General features: G+C 35.2%; 2 protein-coding genes across 2 annotated transcripts in view; one reads left to right on the forward strand and one right to left on the reverse strand.

Annotated features, from left to right (window-relative positions):
* LOC126973004 (probable beta-hexosaminidase fdl) overlaps window positions 1–4,212 on the forward strand; it is a 24,439-nt gene extending 20,227 nt beyond the window's left edge. The window contains exons 8-10 of the mRNA XM_050820132.1: window positions 2,814–2,931; window positions 3,619–3,707; window positions 4,166–4,212. Coding sequence (XP_050676089.1) covers window positions 2,814–2,931; window positions 3,619–3,707; window positions 4,166–4,212 — 254 coding nt within the window. The remainder of the gene's footprint in view (window positions 1–2,813; window positions 2,932–3,618; window positions 3,708–4,165) is intronic.
* The window catches only part of LOC126972767 (protein amalgam-like), a 154,647-nt gene continuing 137,347 nt past the window's right edge, over window positions 3,987–21,286 (reverse strand). Inside the window, exons 7-14 of the mRNA XM_050819805.1 lie at window positions 20,350–20,465; window positions 16,290–16,437; window positions 12,985–13,075; window positions 12,420–12,558; window positions 11,940–12,095; window positions 9,572–9,746; window positions 8,648–8,680; window positions 3,987–8,219 (exon numbers count right to left, since the gene is read on the reverse strand). Coding sequence (XP_050675762.1) covers window positions 8,140–8,219; window positions 8,648–8,680; window positions 9,572–9,746; window positions 11,940–12,095; window positions 12,420–12,558; window positions 12,985–13,075; window positions 16,290–16,437; window positions 20,350–20,465 — 938 coding nt within the window. The 3' untranslated portion in view covers window positions 3,987–8,139. The remainder of the gene's footprint in view (window positions 8,220–8,647; window positions 8,681–9,571; window positions 9,747–11,939; window positions 12,096–12,419; window positions 12,559–12,984; window positions 13,076–16,289; window positions 16,438–20,349; window positions 20,466–21,286) is intronic.

Here is a 21,286-nt window from a genome sequence, read left to right on the forward strand (position 1 = left end):
TACGGATTCGTCCTGTCTGTCTGTCCGTCCGTCCGTACGTATGTCACAGCCAGTTTTTTCTGATACTATAAGAATTAATTATATTTGAAACTTGGTAAGTAGTTGTAGATAGATATACCCCTAAAAAATTATAGTATGGTTTCTAATATAATTTTTTTCGAAACTGAATAGTTTGCGCGAGAGACACTTGCAAAGTGGTAAAATGTGTCCCCCCCCTGTAATTTCTAAAGTAAGAGAATGATAAAACTAAAAAAAATATATGATGTACATTACTATGCAAACTTCCACCGAAAATTGGTTTGAACGAGATCTAGTAAGTAGTTTTTTTTAATACTTTATAAATAACTTAATTTAAAAAAAAATACTTTATTATTCAAACTTCAGTCCAAGTTACAACGAACTACAAGAAATTTTATATTATGTTACTTGCTGGTACGGTACCCTTCATGGGCAAGTCCGACTCGCACTCGCAATTATTTATTTTAAAAACGAAAACGTTTGTATAGAAAAATGGCCACTAAAATTTCCTTTTAATTCATTCACATTCGCTATATGCAATGGGGTTTCATATAGACGATCCCAATAGCCGAATGGTTAGTGACCCGCCTAATAAGCTTACAGGTCCCGGGTTCGAATCTCAGTAGGTGCGTGCAATCATTTATATGATGAATATGGATGTTTGTTTCCGAGTCATGGATGTTTATATGTATTTATGTATGTTTAAGTGAGTATTTTGTTTTAAATATATCGTTGTCCTATACCCATAGTACAGGCTATGCCTAGTTTGGTGCAAGATAATTTGTGTATAAGTGTGTCAATATTATTGTTATTATTATTATCTGTACTATTATAATCTACACGCTGTAGGTTTTCGAAAACCCAAGGTTTAGAGGCGGTGTAGATTCATTCTCACTACCTCTTTAGGATTATGCTAGGGTTGCATAAACTATGCCTGTTTAATCATACTCCTTTACCGGCAGTCTTATTGTTGTGTTGTTTTTTTTTTCTTGATTTAAAACTTTGAAATTGTTTAATTTGATTATTTGGCGCTATGGACGTATTTTGATTTCATATAACATGAAATTTTTTGTATATTTTCGTTATTTTATTTGTATTTCTGGGACTATTGGAGGGTGTTTAATCCGGAGTTCTGGTCCAGAGTTTACTATTTAGTAGGACTCCTATTCCTTGTTCATCCCAGTTGGTTCCAATCCATGTAACTCCGTCTGCATATTCATCGGTAACTGTATGACCTGGTACCTATCAAACTATTTCTCCCGGAGTATTTATTATTATTATGAGTAGGGGATTTTGATGCACTTAAATCAAATATAGGATCTGTTGTACCCTCGACTTCCTGTGTACCGGGATATAAATTGTATTTTCAAGACCTATTACTTCTAAGAAGCGTAGAATCCTCAGAGGGTCCAGGCAGGGCACGTCCTCTGCTTTGAGTAAAGATATTTTAAGACACCCCAGCCTGATTCTGGCAATGGCCTCGGATTCCAGTAGTATGTGTTTGAGGTCTTAGCGGCTTCGCAGCAGAATCTGCACAGGTTTGATTCACTGAGACCCATTCTGGCTAGGTGCCCAGCAGTAGTGGACGGATAGGAACTCCGTGAGGGCTCTCAGTTGTCTCCTGTCCAAGCTTATGCATTGTTTGGCACGTTCATGCTAGGAGCAGCTTCGCTTTCCGATGGCCTGGAAGCGAGACAGTTGTCTATCAGTTTTGAATCATCCTGTTCGTGTGTATAGCAAAGTTGACTATCTGTGTGGATGTAAAAATAAACAGGGATTTTAATCATAATATCAAAAGCTTGCTATAAAAAATATGCAGTAAAATAAAGTTCCTCTCCTACCTTGCTGTTTGTGAAGTATTAAATAAAATTATCTAATTTACTCTAGTTATTTACTTTTTATGTAGTAGACACTCTTGTAGACTTTAGTTTTGCAATTGTAAATTTTTTAATCTATACTAATATTATAAAGCTGCAGTGTTTGTTTGTTTGTTTGTTTGAACGCGCTAATCTCTGGTACTACTGGTCGGATTTGAATGATTCTTTCAGTGTTGGGTAGTCCATTTATCGAGGAAGGCTAAAGGCTATGTTATTTTTTTCAAAATTAGGGATCCGTAATAAAATTGCTATTTTGTAACACAAGGTGTAAAATCGAAAACCTATTTTTGCGTGCGCTGCAAAAACTATTGACAATAGAACAAAATGATGTACAGGCTATAATATAGGCAATATTTTATTACTTATAAAACTATCGCGTGAATTATACTTTATATGGCAAAACAACGTTTGCCGGGTCAGCTAGTCTAAATATATAATATATACCTAGTATTGCCAAAAATAATGAAACAAAGAAAAAAAATCTATTGCAAAATAACATTTATAAACACTATGTGGACGGCCATATTTTGTACCTATTAATAGTCCGGTACACAAACATGTTACTAATACCAAGCGTATGGAGAGTTTTAAAAATTCCATTTGGCGCCATACCTACTGTGTGTAATGCAATCACAGCGATTCGGTTCTCTTTATCACCCCACTCCATTTTAATATCGCAAAATATTGTACAATGTATTGACGCCAAAATGACAATTTCAATGAAAAATCATATAAAAAAGACAGATTCAAAATTCAAATATAATATTTTGTTTATTTTTAATTGTGACAGTATTTATGGCCAGACTTATTAAGTATATATAAGAGATTTCCAGATTTTCAAACAGTTAAATTATAACTTGACTATATTATACATCCTTATACTTAAGTAAATTCCATTTAATATATTTGCTTTTTCAGGCAACCTCGATGAGCATCTTTGGCCACGAGCGGCGGCCGTTGCTGAACGTCTGTGGTCTGACGTAGCTGTCAACTCCTTCGCAAATCACTCTGTCTACGCTAGACTAGATATGCATCGGTAAGAACCCCACACTAGGAAATATACTTTTGGAACCAACTTCATTGTGTTATTTTAGCTGTCATTGTTTGCGCAACGTTAAAGTTTAAAAGATATATTTTAGGAACCAACTTCATTCTGTTATTTTAGATGTCATTGTTCGCACAACGTAATAGTTTAAAAGACATATTTTAGGAGCCAAGTTCATTCTGTTATTTTAGATGTCATTGTTTGTGCAACGTAATAGTTTAAAAGACATATTTTAGGAACCAGCTTCATTCTGTTATTTTAGATGTCATTGTTCGCACAACGTTATAGTTTAAAAGACATATTTTAGGAGCCAAGTTCATTCTGTTATTTTAGATGTCATTGTTTGTGCAACGTAATAGTTTAAAAGACCTATTTTAGGAACCAGCTTCATTCTGTTATTTTAGATGTCATTGTTCGCACAACGTAATAGTTTAAAAGACATATTTTAGGAGCCAAGTTCATTCTGTTATTTTAGATGTCATTGTTTGTGCAACGTAATAGTTTAAAAGACCTATTTTAGGAACCAACTTCATCCTGTTACATTTATGTTAAAGTGATGCGCGCGCGTGTTATAATTTCAATTTCATAATTTTTTTCATAACGAGTCTCGAAGTATATAACTACAATAATGTACTATAATCACGTAGCTATGAGTAAAGTTATGACAATTAATTAAAGATGGCGGATGTTGTTGCGTGGAATAAGTGTCCAACCGATTTGGCCGGCGTGGTGCAGCTTCAATCCTGGTGTATGTCTTGAGAAGTTACGTCAATAAACAGCTCACAGACTTTCGTTGTTTTTTTTTAATTATTTCACAATTTTATTTCTGTACGGATCTTGGACTGGGTCCATTAATTATACGCTTTCTTTTTGTGTTTACAACACTTTAATATACTATTGTAATTGAAATACAAGTAAAACGATGAAGCCGTAATTGTTGATTTAAAAGACTGTCAATAAGTTTCTTGCCACTTCTCACCCTTAAAGCTCAAAATTTTTCGAAGAAGTGGTAGGGGCAAAAAGAAAAGAAACGAAATAAAACAGCATTATATAATTATTTACAAACATTAATTATTTATTTAAGACAAAATATCACCTTCGAATCCGAATACAGTGAAGGCACAGATGCGTTGTACATTTTATTTAAAGTCAGCTGATTCTATAAGGTATATATATAGTAAAATACTTTCCCAAGATTATGATTAACACTTTTTAACGTCTATAGATCAATCAATACACACAGCTGATTATAAGATTAGGTTTATATTTTAGATATTTATGGGCGCAGAATACTTTAGTTATTAATTTTGCTCCATTCATTCATACCTTTATGTCAATTGTTTGGTAACTGGTGATAAAGTACTGCGCGTTTATTAAAAAAATACGAAAAGCTAGTTAAGGCCTGGCTTGTATTAAGAGTAATATTTTTGCTAATAGAAAAAAGCGGGACCAATTTAGAAAAATATTGATTTAAAATATGTAGTTTGCGGCAGTTGTCTGTAGTGTTGCCATCTCTTTTTTCATTCAATAACCACAAAATATTTTGTATGACTACAGAAACTCAGTGGAGCCGTCTTTTCTATTAAATTTTAATTATAACAGCTTTTGTTCTTGCAATTATCTTATTCTATTTGATTCAGTGATAGTTAATTAGGGCGATTTTTGTTATTAAATGTAAAAAATATTTTTTTACGTTTAACAAGCATTGTTTTTCGATAAACAAATTAATTAATTTGACGTCACTTCGGAGAAAATAAGGAAATGACACGTCAGATGCCTAATTAAAAACTTTTTGTTATTTTGGTCACAATAAAAGAAATAGAACATTATTTCAATACTACGAGTTCATGTCTTCAGCTTTGCCTTTAGTGTGTTTAATCAGAATATATAAAAATAAAATTAAGGTTTAAAGGTAAAATCAAAGTTATTTTTAGCAATCAAGACATGAGTTGGACGACAGCTGTGTGTCTTGTACTAAAAAAAACGTAATGTATGAAGAAAAAGTGACGCCCGAAATAATATAATTGACAGTCACAATTACAAGCCATTTCAATATAATATTTAAATTATCTATGCATACATTAATCGCAACAGTACAACATATATCCGATAAAAACCATAGCATTAAATCAAATAGTAAGAATATTAAACAATGTAAAATACAATTTTATCACTATTGTACTTTTGCTTGTACTAATATGTTTAATTTTAATGTTTCTATTTCAAAAAATATTGTTAAGAAATCTTAGTACTACTTTTTATCCAATTTCATATTACTTAAAAATATAATTTGAGGAATATTTCAATAATTCTTGACATCGCATTATGATGTTTTACTGAAGATTGATATTAAAGAAAAATATTGTTAGGTCTTTAGTGGGGTTTTTGGACAAATGTTTTATATTAATAATACCTCACTAAATTCTTTTTGTATAGTAGTAGTGTTTACTACTAATCCACCAATATTTATAGTTGTTAAAAGAATTACTAGTGATCGTTAAGAAATAATAAACAAATTGAATTATTTATTAACAAATTACTACTATATTCGTATTTTCTTGACATGTTATGTGAGAGACAGGGACGAGTAAAAAAAGGAGGATTCCATGTCACCTTACAAAACAGTGAAGCACCAAAACAAGTCGGTTAACTTGTAAATACATAGCCCCACGCATACACTTACACTAATGCAAGCCGATCGGCCGCCATTATGATATTTGCACTCATCTGTGACAGATCAGTTTCCATCGCAATAAAATATTTTAAAAATGCAGTTGTCTAAAATCGTAGTAAAAAGTAATTGTTGCCATATATGACTACATAATATTATAAAAGGGAGAAAAACTGCGTTGCTAGTATCCCCTGTAACCGCACACACACTAGCATAAAAGTGCTTCACTCGCTAATATCACGCCGCGGAGTCCTTCTTTTTTTAATCGTCCGTGGTGAGAGTACTTAGGTAGGTGCATCATAATGCACTATAAACTTAGAGAAGAAATTTTAATATGAATTTCATGGAACGCATTTTATTTACTAAAATAAGCAAATACACGATAAAAGCATTACATTAAGACTAGTAACTATAACTGTTGTTGAATTTTTAAGAAAATAAATATGCAAATAATTATTTATCTGTCAAACGTCATTTTATATTTCAGCCAATTTTGAGGCAAAGGCTCAAAGCCATAAATCCATAGACACGACACATTTTTTATTTTTAACACAAATATTTCTTAAAAATTCAAAATGGAAGATTGAAAGGTTTAGCACCTTGTGGAACTATTGTTATAAAATTATTTAGGCACATCATTAAGGCTATAACTGGTATTTAAGACTAATTATTTATTCTGTCATTAATAGTTTCATATGGCCGTTAGCATCGACATAGATTTTGATTAATTTACTGGGTTCAATTGTAAATATTTTATTTTTTAAATACTCAAAAATCACTGGAAAGAAATAGTCAAAATCTTTGCCGATTTTCTATATCATAACGAGTAAAATTCACTGCACTATCCATAGTTATCTAATTAGTTACAATAAGCGAACGGCTTAACAGTCGAATAAATATTTATAAGCGTTAATCAAAATAAACTAATGTAACTCTAAGTGACAATAACTTAATTACACTTTGGTAATAATAACCTATTATTTTAATTAAAATAATGTAAGACTGCCTACAAAGGTGTTTTACTTAATACTTGACGGGTCATTAAAATAATAAGGTTGAGTTTGTACCACATACTGGCAGCACACGAAACGCGAAAAATTAAATAAAATTATTGGTGTCAACCTTTGACGTTTGAACTGTCATAGAGTTATTAACATTCAGGTAATGTTATTAATAAACGCAATGTGAATTTACTCCAAGTTAAGAACTTCTCTCTGTCATTGAATTCTGTAGTACGAAGGAAAGAAAAAGACAAAAAAAATATGAAGAACTTTACTTCGCGTTTATTAATAACGGTTTAACGTAACAGATTTGCGTAGGCTGTCAAAGATAGAAAAGTGTGTTTTGTTCTGTCTAGATACAAGAAAGATGCGCTTCAACGAATGCACAAGGCGTCACCTCCACGAGCGGCTCGCTCGTACATGAACGTTGTGCCACGTATTTATGTGTGTACTGTAATAGAACGTGATACCACATGGCGATTTGATGAGTAGATTGTATGGGAGCTTATATGCCAACGTAACCCTGCTACGTGTACGTTTCTTTATACACTATCGTACACCTATCGTCGCAGAATGTGACGATCTCGCGGCGCGCGTATCACACTTTGGGAGCCAGTGCATATCAAGCGCAGATCCGATCGGGTATCGATCGGAATCATGCTTTGATTCCATAGATAGTGGCGTCCATACGCTGATGGTATAATCGTCATCTCGTATTATTACCCGATTATTATTACCCGACAAGCGACGATAGACGAGTTCTCGCGATATACTCGCTCGTGGAGGTGGCTCCTTAATGAAATATTGAATTTTAAACATGGCATTGAATAAATAGTTTTCGATTATGAATGGGAAATTAATAATTCTTAGTGTAGTGTAAGTTTTGTTTCCAAACGAAGTAAGATTAACATTGTACTAAAAGAAAAACTAAATGCTTAACTCTTGTTTTAAGTATCCGTCAAATATATCGCTAAGTAGCTATCAATAAAATTTAATAGTTGGATTACAATTAATTATTAATATTGTAAATTATTTACAAAATACAGAAGCAACATACCAACTACATTTAGCAGAATAATTTGAAATACACTTTTGTATAAAACAATTAAGTATCTTGGCATTTTCAATTGTTTGTACCACTAACGAGAATATTTAATTTGTAATTATGTTCTGTTTTTCTATACATTGAAAGCGAAATATAAAAGTAAGTTATTTTATTACTCAAGGACAGATTGATTTCGTGTGAGGAACTTTTATTTTGTTGTATTCTTTACTTTGCCCAGCTTTAACACTGTCAGCCAATGAGGAGCCACTTCCGTTACGCGTTGCTGTGACGCATTTCCGTTTCGTGCTCATTTCAATTTTTATTCTACAAAAAATGATAACGCCAATAAGACTGTTGTCTCTATACTTAAGTTTTAGTAAAGTAAATTAACTTCTACTCAGAATCCTTGATTAATATAATAACAGATATCTTAATTAACACCAATACTTCGCTGTAACAATAAATATTAGTCTATACGTCGTTTAGAGTCGGACCAATAGATAGATAAGTGGAATCAGGACGATGTGGGGTCGAATGCTGTGGCCAGCTCCCGGCAAATATACTGAAAAATAAAAAGTAAACATGAATATCTGAAATAGTAATATTATAAAAAAAATCTTTGGAGCGATCAATGCTGCTTTAAACCTTATTTAAAAAAATTGCTATAAGTAAACATACTAATGGATTTTTCGTAAACAGCAAAATTTTATCGTTAATTTTTACACCTAGATAGACTGGTGTGAACATGTCGAAAAAATTGCGGCAAACTCTAAACCTTAAATTTCCAACGACACACGCACACTAAAACAAAGTGACACGTAGCTGTCATGGATATTAAAGTAATAAACAATGAACCTGGCTTGTTTTTATTGTGTTGCCAAAAAGTAAGAGCCTCTATCTATATGTATAAATTATCTTACAAATAATGCTATTATAAAATAAATAAAAAAGGATAAAGTAAATCATAAAAAATAAATAACAAATCCTCACCTGAAGCCGGCCGAATGTATTGCGGTTGGGCTTCTAAAATAAAAAAGCAAAAAGTAAAATTAGGCAACATAACTAAAAAAAGAAATCACTAAAATAATAAATTAAAAATAAACAACTGAACGGAATATTTGAAATTAGAGAAAAGCAGAAATTGAAATAGAAATTGCAAATCTGTAGATCAGCTGTAAACATAAAAATAAACTACAAGACTTCCAATCGCCTACTAAAAGGACGTTTTATATACTTATACATTAACAGAATTTTTGGGTTTTTTGAGAATCCTGAGCGGCATTGCATTGTAATGGGCATGGCGTATCAATTACCATCAGCTGAACGTCCTGCTCGTTTCGTCCCTTATTATCATTAAAAAAAAACTTATACAGATAACATTGAAATTTTCATTCACGAAATAAGGTGTTAATCACCTTATTTCGTATGTTGAAGTTTATTATACACGCTAATAAGAAGCTCGTTGATAATGGTGAGAAATGTGCGTAAAAGAGGCCCACTTCATTCGTCAAATATGAATTTTGTTTAAACAATTGAAATGAAATTATTTAGCAAAACGAGTAAAAATGTCAATTTAATTACACAATTTTGTTAATTTAAACGTGCAATTAACCCTTCGACACTCCGTCCTACTTTTAGGTTTGGATATACTGTTATTCGACAGTTTTTCACAGAACATTTCGTCACTGCGTGCGTTGTACTCTATGCATGTTTGAAACACAACTGAACGAAAACTCTGTCTTAGACATGTAGGTAGAGTTTTGCTTCAAACTATTTTTGAGCGTGATTGTAAGTCTAGTAATTGTTTATTGTACGTCAATGATCTGAATGGACTCCTAGTGTCCTAAGTGCTAGTCTACTGAAACTTCTGCGAGGAATTGTCATACATCGCTACAAAATAGTTTCGCAACATACCAATATCAACGATGGCTGGGTTAGAATGTTCGCTCCAATTCTTTTCGTTCTTTACTTTAACAGTAATCTCGTATTTGCCTGCATCAATGTCTGCATCCTCCAGAGAATACACAATGCTGTATTCGTGGCGTCTACCCTCGGGAAGAGGAACCCTGAGTGTACGCCATTCACCTTCCTGGAAAATTTACATGTTGCTTAAAAATATCGCAATACTATGTTCCTTTTATGTTACACTAAGCTCAACCCCTTCTGAAGAAATTTCTTGCACAGCCACTTTGTGGAATCAATTACCGGCTTCAGCTTTCCCGAATCGATACGACTTAGGGTCCTTTAAGATTAGAGCATGCAACTGTTATTGCTGACGTCCATGGACGGTTGCCTCAACACATTCCATCACTTTAGCTTCTTGTCCGTTTGCCCCTCTTACATAAAACGGTTTATAAACTCAATCCAGTCTTTAAAATTGATGTCTTACAAATTATTTTATGTCAATAAAATCACAGCGCTTTGTGAAGAAGCGGTATAAATTTGACCCAGTATTCTTTTTTGGCACTTTTTAAAAATTAATACTGTAATAATTCATAGGTAACATTCGCTGAGGCCAATTTCAAATTTAAGAATTCTAAAACAATATTTCTGTCGCGCAGACGCAGGTTAGACACCAATCAAATAAAAATAAACTACAATCTGTACAAATCAAATGTATTACTTAATTCAAAAGAATTGTTAAAAAAACATTTTAACCGCTGAGTTTCTTGCGCCCGTAGTTCTCAGGTCTAACTGAGGCGTAAATTTTCGGATGGGAAGCTCTTAGCGTTCAATGAGTTATTTTAAATCCTATTTTGAGTAGAACTATTTGAATTTAAAAAACCCTATGTAAAAACTCAAAAATCTCTGTTTCATTATCGACCATCGCCTCCTCCAAGAGTATTGATTAATTTTATACGTAACGAAATTTTGAAAACAGAATTAACTTTAACGACTAATTGCGGCGATTGATACGATGAGACCGTTTTAAATACTGTTCAAAGTATTCAAGAACAGACTAAAATAACAGAGAGATGGTGGAGTAATATCACAGAACAGTTAAAATGACTTTTACCTGTTGAGTGATCAATATGGCTTAAGATAGTTGAGAGTAAGATGTAATTGATCTTATTTGAAAATCTTATTGATTTAGAGCGTTTTCGCACTACGTCCGATCCGAATCCGATCCGTATCCGTGAAAACACGGTCCGAAGTAGTCGTAGAACTATTTCTATGGTAGCTTACGCACTAGATCCGGCTTCCGTGATGCGATTTCCTTCCGTCAACCATAGAAATAAATTCAAATTCAAATATTTTCATTCAAAATAGGATGTGACATCACTTTTTGAAAGTCAAAAACTACCACCCATTCCAAAACGAATTTCTCAGAAGTGAGAAGAATGGGCGCAACAAACTCTTGGCTAACTAATAGTTCTACGACTACACCGAACCGCATTTTAACGGATATGGATCGGATTCGGATCGGACGTAGTGCGAAAGCGCACTGAGGATTAAAAACCAAGACAAAAACAGTCGAGAGAGTTTGCATGAAAAAATTGCCTACTTTTCCCTTAATAATATTGTACGTACATAGTTTAATACAATTGACAATTATAAAGTTTGAAGTTGCGTTGCTTAAATAATCTGCGATTGAGTTATACAAACATTTTTAAAATGTCTCTGTTAATTTGTAGTAAGTTGCATTTAAATATAAAACAATTGCAGGTGCTAACAATTCTTCAACAAGAACACAAAATGAACCCCTCTACTATAGTTAAGACAAATAAATTTAATTACAAAATAAACAAGTGAAATGGTCAAAATCAAAACTGGATCTTTGTCTTCGCTATTTTAAATATAATATATTAAACATACAGAAAAGCGTAATAGGATGAATATTTCCTGACATGCAAGCGCTTACACTGCCTGTCTCTGATTTAGGGTCATATTACTCCGGGACACCACGGTAACACAACCAGTCTCTAAGCTACCAAACTAAACACCATACAGACATAACCAAACGGACATCAGATGATTAACTCTCTATAGAGCTATAGTATTTTCTATGATTAACGCTAGTGATACACATTAAAATAAAGCACTTTTTAAATGATTAATTAAACGCGTGTAATTGTCATGCTTACACAGGGGCCATGAGGCCACGCAAGATCGTGAAGCGTTCCACATTTTCTACGCAGAATCTTATGTCAAAACAGTACTAATTACACGCGTTTTGATTCTCTATAGAGCTGTTTAAATTTTGTTGGCGTCTGGTTGCGCCACTGTGGTGTCCCAGTGAAATGTAGCCCTCAAGCTGAAGATAATTTCTGAACGAACTTACCCCATCAATTTCTCTCAACTGCAGCTCAATCTCTTCAAGTGGTTGATGAGAGTGAATGGTCCAGAACAGCTTAGGGCCGTCGTTTCCGAAGTCCTCGACAACTGGACTCTGAACTAAGTCAATCGATCTGTTGTGTTTGCCGAGGTTATTTTCAGCCTGAAATTTTAAGTTTTTAATGTAAATAGCTATATTAAAAATAAACTATATAAATTATCGTATATTGGATGCATCACCATTGGATGCACCTTTAGAGCTTCAATTCATAGTTTGTGCTTCGTAAACATGATGGTCGTGATTACTGTCATAATTATTAGTAATCGCATCCAACACATACAATGATTTATTAACTATAACAGGTCAAACTGGCACCACAAGCAAAACCCGTTCACGATTTGACACATGGACCAGCCATCGTTCCCTCGCACATAATTGAGGGAAGGAGACGACCCGCACGAAACGAACTTAATTTTAAATATTTACCTCGCAAGTGAATGTTCCGAAGTCCAGATCAGATGTCGGGATGACAGTGAGGTTGGAATGCTGGCCGTGAGTCGAGACGCTGTATTGGCGCGAAGAGTCCTCGATGCGGCGGCCATCTTTGTACCACCGGATGTGGGCGCTGTCAAATGTCAAATTTTAAAATACATACTATCCGGTTACATTATCTTTGGACGTCAATGACGTCACATCCTCGGTTTGTTATGGTGTGCAAAACAAGCAACACTAGGATATTACTATTAATAAATAAATACACAAAAATGTAATTTTTTATAGTATTATAGATTGATGTAAAAGTGTTGTGTTGTGGTGCTGATGATTATTATAATAAGGATGAAAATTCAATGAAATAATCTGGGTTAAGTAAAAAAGTATTTACATTTCTGGTACTATAGCGACACAGAACAACAGAAACTACAGAAGTATTAACAACAAAAGTCAAAACCTAACGATGAAAACTTCAAAAACAAAGCAGTGATAGCACGAAAATATCACGACATGTACCTAACGGTAGGTAATAAAGTATAATGTAGATGATGATACTCACGCAGGTTCGTCATGGATTGAGCACTCCAGAACAGCTTCCACATTGAGATCAGAATTCACAATCGTCCTGTGCACATGAACACGTGGCTTACCTGAAATGTCAACAATTATTAAGATCACATATTTTAATTAATATCCGGACGAGCGAGCCTTGCTCGGATTTTTAAGAAAATACAAAAATTTAACAAAAAATCTAATAGGACATCTGGATTCGGACCGGTTTCTTCTGCTTTCCGGATCACCCAATGTCTTGTATATAGTGACAAACTTTTCCTTTGTGTTCCTAATGTTATTGTAGATGTTTCTCATTAAAACACGGGTAAACTACATTTTTTTTAAATTGAAACCTAGCTAGGTTGATTTATCGCCCCTGAAATCCCCTGCATACTAAATTTTATGAAAATCGTTGGAGCCGTTTCCGAGATTCAGATTAAAATATATTTAATGTATACAAGAATTGCTCGCTTAAAGGTATAAGATTTGACATTATAAGTTAACGATATATGATTGCTTTTATATGATATGACAAGACAGGGCAAGACCTAGAACCTAGGTATTTTTTTGTTTCCTTATAGAATTTCGGCCATAATAAAATTATATATTGTTGGAAGATGTTTGTTCGATACTTTTTTTAAATAGAAAACGATGCTACTAAATACAGTCAGTAATCCGTTGCCAAAGGCAAAGCTATGTATGTTATTATTGCCATATCGAAAGACTGCTATGCGATGCCACGCCATACTCACTCTTACGAGTATTATTGCTAAGTTTTATTGTAATAACCACTGGTAGACCTAAAACCAAATATTATATAAAAGTCTTTAACTTTGAACTTACCGCGCAAAGCGTTGTTCTGATTACAATAAACTATTGAACATAGATGGCGCTAGCCGTTGCTAAAAACGCGCTGTAATAATTTATTTGCGTTTAGTGGGAAGGTCTCAATCATCAAATTTATTAAGCTATCGGTGAACGTTGGCAAAACCCAGGCGCTCGCGAATGGGAGTGTGCACACTGGCCAGCATAGGTTGCAGCTAAACGGACAGGACATTTCGTGGTCCCCGACGGTAAAGTACCTCGGGGTCACCATCGACCGCCGGCTCAACATGAACGAGCACGTCACGAAGACCATCGCGTCGACAAACGTCGCGATGGCCTTACTTCGTCCAGTGCTCTCCTCAAGCCTCCCTCTGAGGGTGAAGGTCTTGGTGTACAAGACCCACCTACGCAGCCGACTCACGTACGCCGCGCCTGCATGGTACGCGCTCGTGAATCTAACTAACCGGAAAAGGTTGCAAACCGTGCAGAACAAGATCCTCCGCCGCATCACGGGCGCACCATGGTACGTGAGGAACCAAACAATCCAGAGGGACCTAAGAGTCGAGGGCTTGGACGACTTCACTCGTCGTCTCGCCGTCAACATGTTCGCGCGTGCCGACTCGTCCGATCTCCATCATCTGCGAGATCTGGCCCCCTGGCACGCGCGGCCACCTGACAGCCGCCGCTACCCGCGTGATCTCGTGCGGGACGAGGATGTAGAGTGACGTGTTTGCGCGCGGCTCGGCTGATCGCCCTCCCTCTTCTTCGGGGCTGATCGTCAAGGCCCGCGCAAACCGGCAACAATCACCGGATCTCAGCTGAGGGAACAGGCGCTCCCTCAGCTCCAAAAAGATGACCACAAAGGGGGGGGCGCTCCCCCAACCATACCATAAATTAAAGAAGACGACCGCAGAGAGCAACGACTCTCACCCCCAATGACCCGCCCGTTTCAACGGGCGGCGAGTGATCCTTGCTGCAGGGGACGGAAAGTCCTGATCAGCATTCCCCCACCGCGCCCATGTGGGCGCGGCGAGAGAAGACCACGAAGCATTTATTAAGCTCCAACCCCGCCTCCTAGGCGTAGGGATATTTACACGTACAAAAAAAAATCTTTTGAAAAGTGGTACCACTTATAATGCTCTAAAATGTTTCCAACTTATCAGTTGGCTAGGAATTAGTTCGGCAAAGGCTACTTCCTTAATAATATCCTATATACCTATCAAAAAAGCTCAAAGCAGTAAAAAACATCATAGAAATATTTTTAGTTAATTCCCAATTTTTTTAATAAAGGCAAGTGCCCTAGTAGTAACGATTAGAAGCATTTAGAGGTGTGTCAGTGAAGGTATTTAATTTAATTTAACTGTTTTTTGTCAATGGTCAACAGGTTGAAAAAACTGTTAAATCGTCAACGGGTTTTGAAAAATCGGTTAATGCAAGTATTAATTATTTAGGTTTTTATTTCGTCAATATAATGTCAAGTCAACGTTTTCGTTCGCAAATTCGTCAACTGTTTTGAATTAAACTGTTTTAGTGAGGCATTCAATTTCTTCATTTATTGCGAGTTACGGGCGAAGACGTTGATTGAATTTATTAGCTTTTTATGTTCAACAGGTATTTTCGTTCAAGAAAAACAGTTAATTCGTTAACGGATATAAAACTGTTTATGAAAACAGTTTATTGATTTAACCACCACCTCAAGAAGCATTTGTGAAACGAGAATGTGTGATAATTTGTAACATTCTGTGTATGTTATTATGCTCCTGCAAAGTTTTAAACTATGTGTGAGTACTGTGTGAATGCGACTTACTTTATAGCTAAGAGTACTTTTTGACAAGCATAAAATAAACGTCGCGTTTAATCCAAATGGTTCAGTATTGCATCTTAGTTTCAGCTTATTATTTAAGATATCTAGCATAGTTTAATAATAAATACTATTTACTACCCTTTTCTGGTTTTGATGTGTTTTAAGATCATAACTAAGATGAATTTTTGTTTGTTTATCTTCCCATGTATCATGTAAATATTTAATTCATCACACATACATTGTTAAAAATGACAATTAAAATATAACAAAGTCAGTATTTTTTTATGAAAATAATGGATAAGACGAGCAGGACGTTTAGCTGATGGTAGTTGATACGTCCTGCCCATTACAATGCAGTGCCACTCAGGATTCTTGAAAAACCCCAAAATACTGAGCGGCACTACAATTGCGCTCGTCACCTTGAGACGTAAGATGTTTAGTCTCATTTTCCCAGTAATTTCACTAGCTACGGCGCCCTTCATGCCGAAACACAGTAATGTTTACAAATTACTGCTTCACAGTAGAAATAAGCGCCGTTATACCCATAATCTAGTCGGCATCCTGTGCAAAAGAGCCTCCCACTGGTAAGAGCGCTCTTCCAACTGAACCAACCGTTCGAGTCGAACGTGTATGATAGTCAACCCGTCCTGTAGCCAAAAATATATAGTTAAAGGAATACTTACGTAGAACTTGAACTTGCACTTCCGCCTGGCTGGACCCAACGTTGTTCAACACATAGCAGTAATATTTTCCTGAGTTTTCCGGCTTTACGTTTCTGATGAACACGCTGTTAGCTGTGAACTCTCCATCTTTTTCCGTCAAACGCTGGTTCTGGAATGTGAGAAAGAGATAACTTTAGAACTAGATTCAGATTGACTAGAGACCACTAATTTGGTATCCAGGTTTCTGTAATCGATAAACTATAGAAAAGCTGCAGAGCCGGCGGATATTTTTTCCAAACCGATTGTAAGTGATAAAGTTAGAGTAGCTGAACACAAAAATACCAATTTAAAAAAAATGGAATTACTGAAGAGACTTTCATGAGACTTTTACGAAGGCTTGATTGAATTTGATCAAATTCGGTTCGGCAAAGCTGCGGGAGCAAATTTGTAACTTATAATATAATAAATTCAAGCTCTAAAGGTTGTTGCATCCAAGATAGGATAATTTATATTTATAGAATGTTTTCATTATTCATTTTTATGAAATATTTGATATCTTAAACACGATTCATATATAAATATATAATTCAATTCATACATACTAAATCCACACTAAAATTCCCTACTATAAAAATAAAATTTACATCTACCTACATTGACGCGTTTCAGATGTGGTGCTGGCGCCGCATGCTAAGGATACCTTGGACGGCTTACCGCACTAACGCCTCGATCCTTAAACAGCTTAAAATAGGGAACAGTCCACGTCTATCCACTACATGTCTGCAGCGGATCATGAGATACTTTGACCACATTGCACGACGCGGTGCTGATAACCTTGAACGTTTGATGGTCACCGGGAAAATTGAGGGGAAGAGACCAAGACGCCGGAGCCCACGACGCTGGTCTGACCAAATATACGAGCAGACTAACCAACCCATCAGTATCGCACTCCACCATGCGACAGACAGAAACAGATGGAGTAAAGCTGTAGACGAACTTATGTGGAGTCACGATCCTCAGCAATGAGGGAACGACAGTGAAGAAGAAGAAGACGTCTACATTCTTCTACAATATGTCCTGTGTGGGTATATGTGTGTGTTAGAGAGTAAAACATAAACTTTCGCTTTTATATTGGCGTTAAGATAATACTAAATGAACAAAGCAATAAGGAAAATAGTAACAATAAGCGTTGGTGGCTCCTTATCAGATGTTCATTCAGTAGCCATTCATTATGTCATTCATTCATTATGCCATTCATTCATTATCATTCATTCTTTATCATTCATTTATGTGTAATTGTATGCTAATGAAGAGGAAAGTTTATTTGCGAAATTGATTATATTAATCAGCTTTATGTGACCCATTTTTTTCGTGCTGCTCTTAGCAGTGTGTTGATTAAAAAAAATACTTTTTGAAGGATAAAACGCGTATAATTATTGCGGTATTTTGCATGTAAAGTCCCTCCTGTTTAGGCATTATATCTAAATAAATTTATTTTTCTTCTAATATCTCTGCCGTAAATCTTACTACTCCACAGCTGAATTTCTAAGCAGTGACAGTGTAATTTAGTATATTTTATGAAAAAGAGCGCAAAAAAGAATACTGGGAGAGTTTCTTGCACCGTTTCTTCTCTCTCAGAGCGCCATTTGTTTCCGAAGCGGTTGTAGTGTTTGAATTGATATCAAAAATAATTCAAAAGGAATCAATTTGAGAAATTAAATGCCTTTTATGGCTTTTATTAGGTTTTTGCCTAAAAGTTACATTTTTATTATTATTTTATATAACCCGACGTTTCGTGACCTTTGCAGAGCACATTTTCAGGGGTACTGTGGTTGACAAAAGTCTTGAATAGTATTTGTCATTGTGAACACAAATTAAATTTGATAACAAAATTTATGAACGGTGCGGGACTCGAAACCGCCATATGTCGCGTTCCGCGCGAATCACGCAACGTTCATAAATTTGATTTTCAAATTTAATTTGTGTAATTAATCCAAGATGATCACTTCTTTTAAAAAAATAACAATTTGTCAGTGTGAAGATAGCGCCATTTGTTGCCTTGGAGGCAAAACTTTCTAATTGACATGTCCTCTTTCTTTTTGGGTTTGGTTTTGGAGATCATTGGATCCCAGAAGTAACAACCCATCGTCACTCTTTTAAATCAACAATTACAGCTTCATCGTTTTACAAATAATGTTTATTGTTAAAATCCAAATTCAAATATTTTTATTCAAAATAGGATATGACATCACTATTGAAAGTCAAAAACTACCACCCATTCCTAAATGAATGCCTCAGACCTGAGAAGGACCGGCGCAGCAAACTCAGAGGGCTTTTTTTTTCATCAAAAAAATATGTTTACAAAGTAATATTGTACAACTAAACTTATTATTTAATAGCCTGAGGGCGGTCACTCCATTTCCAATCTGTGGTATCATTAAGAAAGTCATTTATGTTATAGTAACCATTACCACACAAACGTTTTTTAACAAGACTTTTGAATAACGTAATACTTTTGTTTTGAACATTTTCTGGGATCTTGTTGTAAAAGCATATACACCACAAAAAAAACACCTTGTAACTCGACTTAGCCGAGTAGTAGGCATTATAAGTTTATGTCTTATGTATGCCTGGTGTTAACATTATGGTTACATTGAGAAGAATATATTGAGAAGCAACAGTCAAGATGTTAATTTCTTTGAATTTTGCTCTCAATAATTCTTTAGGACCTAGGTTATAAATAGCGCGAATAGCCCTCTTCTGCAAAACGATGAAGCTAAGAGGAAGCCTTAGATAATTTATACGTGTGGATAGAGCCTCTTGCTGCTAGACAACCGATGAATACAGGCCAGGTTTATTACTTTAGTTTGCATGACAAGATACGTATTAAACTCGCGATTTGTATGTCACTTTGTGTTAGTGTGCGTGCATTGCTCAAAATAGAGCTTAACTATATATAAAGCTCAATTTTTTTCGACGAATACGTCGTGTAATTATGAAAACATAGTTGCACTGTCTATCTAGACGTACAAATGATGTAAGCTAATGTGAGATTATAATAAAGTGTAGGTAACATTATAGAATTATTGCAGAGAAATATTGTAGTAAGAATACTCTTACAACGCAACTTCAATCACTATCAACTAAAACAATGTCTCCAGATTTATCACAGTTTCCGCGTTTATATCGAGAACTGACATATCTTATAAATGGCCCTATCAATGCTTGTTTTGCAAGCAATTAACAAGTGACGTTACTTAGAGCCTTAACACATGATCGGATTTGGTACGGCCGACCCATCGGACGCGGTTTGGTAGCGGACCATATTTCAATAGTAAGTTACAGTCGCACTAAGTTATCATTTTTTTATGACAATAAGGGACGAGAAGAGCAGGACGTTCCGCATCGTAAAAATACTGAGCGGCACTATATTTGCGTTCGTCACCTTAAGACATAGGATGATAAGTCTCATTACTGCTCACGACAGAAAAAGGCGCCGTTTTTGTACCCATAATCTAGCCAGGACCTCCTACTGGTACTTTACCAGTGAATGCCTTAATTAGTCGACTTTTACGACACTTTTGGAACTGGGACTTCCCTATTCATTTATTTCCCTGTGGAAGCACAGGGCAAAACGATTATTACCGACCAGACCGTAACGACTACGATGCCTGACCAATTGTTGCGAGACGCGCACCGGACCGTCGGTCGGTCCGGCCGTACCAAATCCGACTATGTGTTCAGGCTATTACAATTGACCTATTTAGTAGCATGTAATGTAACATATAACTAAATGTATATACAGTATTTGCTAAGGGCGGTATTCCAATACATTGTTCCTGGCGGAAATAGAACTAAGCTTGTATTGTGTTGACAAAATATTGAAATGCCAAGAACAAAAACAATTAGGTATTTGACTTTACTGTACTAAGAAATAAATAATGGTGTGCACTGAAATAAACATTAAACAAACGAAGAAATTCAATTTATTACTAACTCGAGTAGGAGGCATAATAAGCATAAAAAGTGTACAGTACTTATTATGCTTAAGAATGTATGTACTTTGAAACAATTAACTTACCCCTTGGTTTCCTTCCCAAGACCATAGGATCTGGGGTGGTGGAGATCCTGACACCTCACATGTGAGCAGCAGATCTCTTCCCTCAGGAACATGGCCGTTGTCAGAAGCAAAGAATCCTGAAAGAGTATAACGATTGCATTGTAGAAGCAATGTTAATATTTCCTTATGTTTAACTTTACACAACGGTGCAACTTTGTGTTTTAATCTATAAAATAATTCAATCTCACGTCTCACAGGGGATCCCAGCAAATATTACCTTTAATAATTTTTACCGCAAGAAACCTTGAAATATGCGTGATAACTGAATTAAATTAAGAAAAAAATGTCGTCAAGAACAGGTTATCTTAAGACCCACTTTTCGGCCAACGGGTTAATTATAATAATATATAATCAATATAATAAAAACTCGTAAAAAACCATTACACAAACAATAACAACATCATCCAGGTAAACAAAAATATTCATAAAATGACAACTACTGGGCCGAACTATGTAAAATTTTTATGGGACCAAATGGCAAACATTTCGCATCGAACTAAAGAAGAATACATATAATACATATAAATAATACCGATCGAATTGAGAACCTCCCCTTTTTCGACGTCTCTTAAAAAATGGTTAAGTATAAAAATCCAACGTCTTCAATTTATTACTGGTCTACATTAACAATTATATTTTGTAAAATCTCACGTGGAATGGAGCTGGTCAAACGAAATCTTACGAATAGATGAAAAGGAAAAATCATCAATATTGATTGGCTCACGTATTAACGGGTGCCCCAAATGGAAATATATACATGACGGGGATCTAACCAGCGGCTCGTGAAAGATAGGCAAAAACCTATCCCTTGCGCCACTGGTTTTGTGCTTGGCACCAGGTAAATTAGTTAATATCAGATAAATTCCTAAAGCTTAATATTTTATTTAACCTTTTTTTT

This window comes from Leptidea sinapis, chromosome 2 (assembly GCF_905404315.1).
Source record: "Leptidea sinapis chromosome 2, ilLepSina1.1, whole genome shotgun sequence".
Lineage (NCBI taxonomy): Eukaryota > Metazoa > Arthropoda > Insecta > Lepidoptera > Pieridae > Leptidea > Leptidea sinapis.